This window comes from Loa loa (assembly GCF_000183805.2).
Source record: "Loa loa unplaced genomic scaffold supercont3.48, whole genome shotgun sequence".
NCBI classification, from domain to species: Eukaryota; Metazoa; Nematoda; class Chromadorea; order Rhabditida; family Onchocercidae; genus Loa; species Loa loa.
This window is the reverse complement of record NW_018108228.1, coordinates 214,963-217,242: the sequence shown is the minus strand read 5'-3', so window position 1 is coordinate 217,242 and position 2,280 is coordinate 214,963. Positions and strand designations below refer to the sequence as shown.

At 30.2% G+C, this 2,280-nt stretch overlaps 1 protein-coding gene across 1 annotated transcript; it reads right to left on the bottom strand.

Annotated features, from left to right (window-relative positions):
- Positions 1 to 1,046: 1,046 nt before the first annotated feature.
- On the bottom strand, positions 1,047 to 2,142 carry LOAG_14799 (hypothetical protein; the record flags this gene model as incomplete). Its single annotated transcript, XM_003150292.1, has 3 exons — positions 1,047 to 1,115; positions 1,437 to 1,675; positions 1,983 to 2,142. 3 exons carry the CDS (start codon positions 2,140 to 2,142, stop codon positions 1,047 to 1,049), a joined length of 468 nt encoding a protein of 155 aa, XP_003150340.1.
- Between the last annotated feature and the right edge of the window lie 138 nt (positions 2,143 to 2,280).

The window sequence follows — 2,280 nt, the reverse complement described above, 5'->3', positions numbered from 1 at the left end:
AATAATAATAATAATAATAATAATAATAATAATAATAATAATAATAATAATAATAATAATAATAATAATAATAATAATAATAATAATAATAATAATAATAATAATAATAATAATAATAATAAATCCATCATATGAAATCATTACAGGTGCAATAAGTTAGAATTTCTATTACAACACGGTGGACTTATTAGTTTGATTTTAATGGAAAATAACCTCCAGCGTTAATGCGCTTAATATGAATAGTTAGAGAATCGTCCAATTTAAACGATTGTTCAATAAAATCCATTCTGTAATAGTTGCGTTCGCATCATTCCCATCTGCCGATATTTTGAGGATTTCTCATGTTAATGATACTTTTAGTAAAGTGAATTCCTTCATCAAATATTATTAAAAAAGCAAAATTTAGGAAATATTTTGAATGAAAGATTGGTCACTAATTGAATTGACATCAACAGGAAGGGCAGGATAAAGGAAGAGAGGATGAAGTAAGGAGGGGTGAGGTGAATACACTATGTTTGCATTTTCCATAACATAGATGTTAATCTTTTTAGCAATAAAAACGCCTTTAAAATTCCAGCATTTTTGCATTCTTTTGCTTCCAACACTTTTCCATTATTGAAAGAGCAAGTAATTTTTGCATTTTTTCGCTCACTGATCTTCGCCTTATTTACTTATATATGGCTACATATGAAAACAATACCTTATTGAACACATACGTCATTTATTTCAATATGTATTTTTCTATTATCCCTCATACTTCGTTTCACATTGCTGTCCTGTAGTAAATACCGTATATTTCTGGTGTCTAAAAACTGATGAATTATAATTTTGGAAATTTTGTCAAATCTTTCATTTTAACTTTTTTCAATCTATTATTCTTTCATTTATTTCAAATCATATCATCTCTATAATGAAGAATGATTTTCTCGTTGGTACCAAATTACTGATAATTGAAAAAAATTTTAATAAATACGATGAATCAAAAGCAATCACCGAATCATCTGGGGATATGAGATGATTGGACTCAACCTCTTATTAATGATGAATCAAATGCTGAAAATAATGCGGAATCTATAAGGATAGGCATCCAAAGATCTGCTGTCGGCATAATTTACCTATAGAGAGAAGTTTGAAATGACTAATGTATCGTACAAAAAGAGAAGAGGTCATTTCACCTTCAGCTATCATCGCCAAGTTAATGTTAACTAGTAGCTATTTTCGCCGATCACCAATTAAGTAATTATCTGTCACACAGACAATATAAAACCTACTTCATTTAAACTAACTTACTTGCATGGTAGATCATTAAAAATGATTATAAGTTTTGAGTTCTGAGTATGCAGTTAGCACAGTATTGATTTTTGCATTAAATCCTTTAAGTTTTATATTCTATATGAATTAAATTTAATAGTGATGAAATTCCTTTTTAAGTAAACTTTTGTTCCAAATCGACGTTTTGCTTCTCCAAATGCGAGAAACAAGGGTGAAAACTTTTTCATTTTTCCCTCTATGCAGTATCGAATTCCGTCATAAACGTCATAAAACCACTTATTTGTTCCATGTGGAGGTAATGCAGAAGTAGGGTTCATGCTTCTAACGAATGATGATGATGATGATGATGATGATGATGATGATGATGATGATGATGATGATGATCGATTGAATTTTATCCGTGCTATATACACTTGAAGATCGAGAGAACAGTAAATAGGTAAAAAGGAATGAGGAGAACAGATCGAAAGATGTATTTTAGAGAACAGAACTTTTTCACACCTTTATTTTTCTCAACTATTTGTTGAAAGTGACATGGAAGAAGGATAGAGTAGAGTGCCAATGAAAAAGAGTGATGATGGAATCAGAAGAAGAAATTCACAGTGATAAGCTACGGGAAACGGGAAAGTGGAGAAAACAAGCAAGATGAAATACGCTGAAAGAGTTGGGTTTTTTTTTTTTTTTTTAAATCCACAACCTCTGAAACAAACGTATATCATCATTATGTTGGTGTGATTTCCACCAATGGTTTAGTGGCCAGCCGCAAAAAAAAATTGTGTAATAGTCGGCCGGCCTACATATCAACAAATTTGTTTGAAGATATATATATACTTTTTCATCATCCTGTTTGTTCCTCTTGCTTACAAGCATATGCTATAAGCTGTTCACTGATTTATTGGGGTTGCAAAAATGACATCGTCAATAAATTTTGCTTGATCAAGTTTTAGATGTTAATTTAGACCTTAGAGTTTCGATTTTCATAAACAGGACAAAAAATGGTCAAGTAAA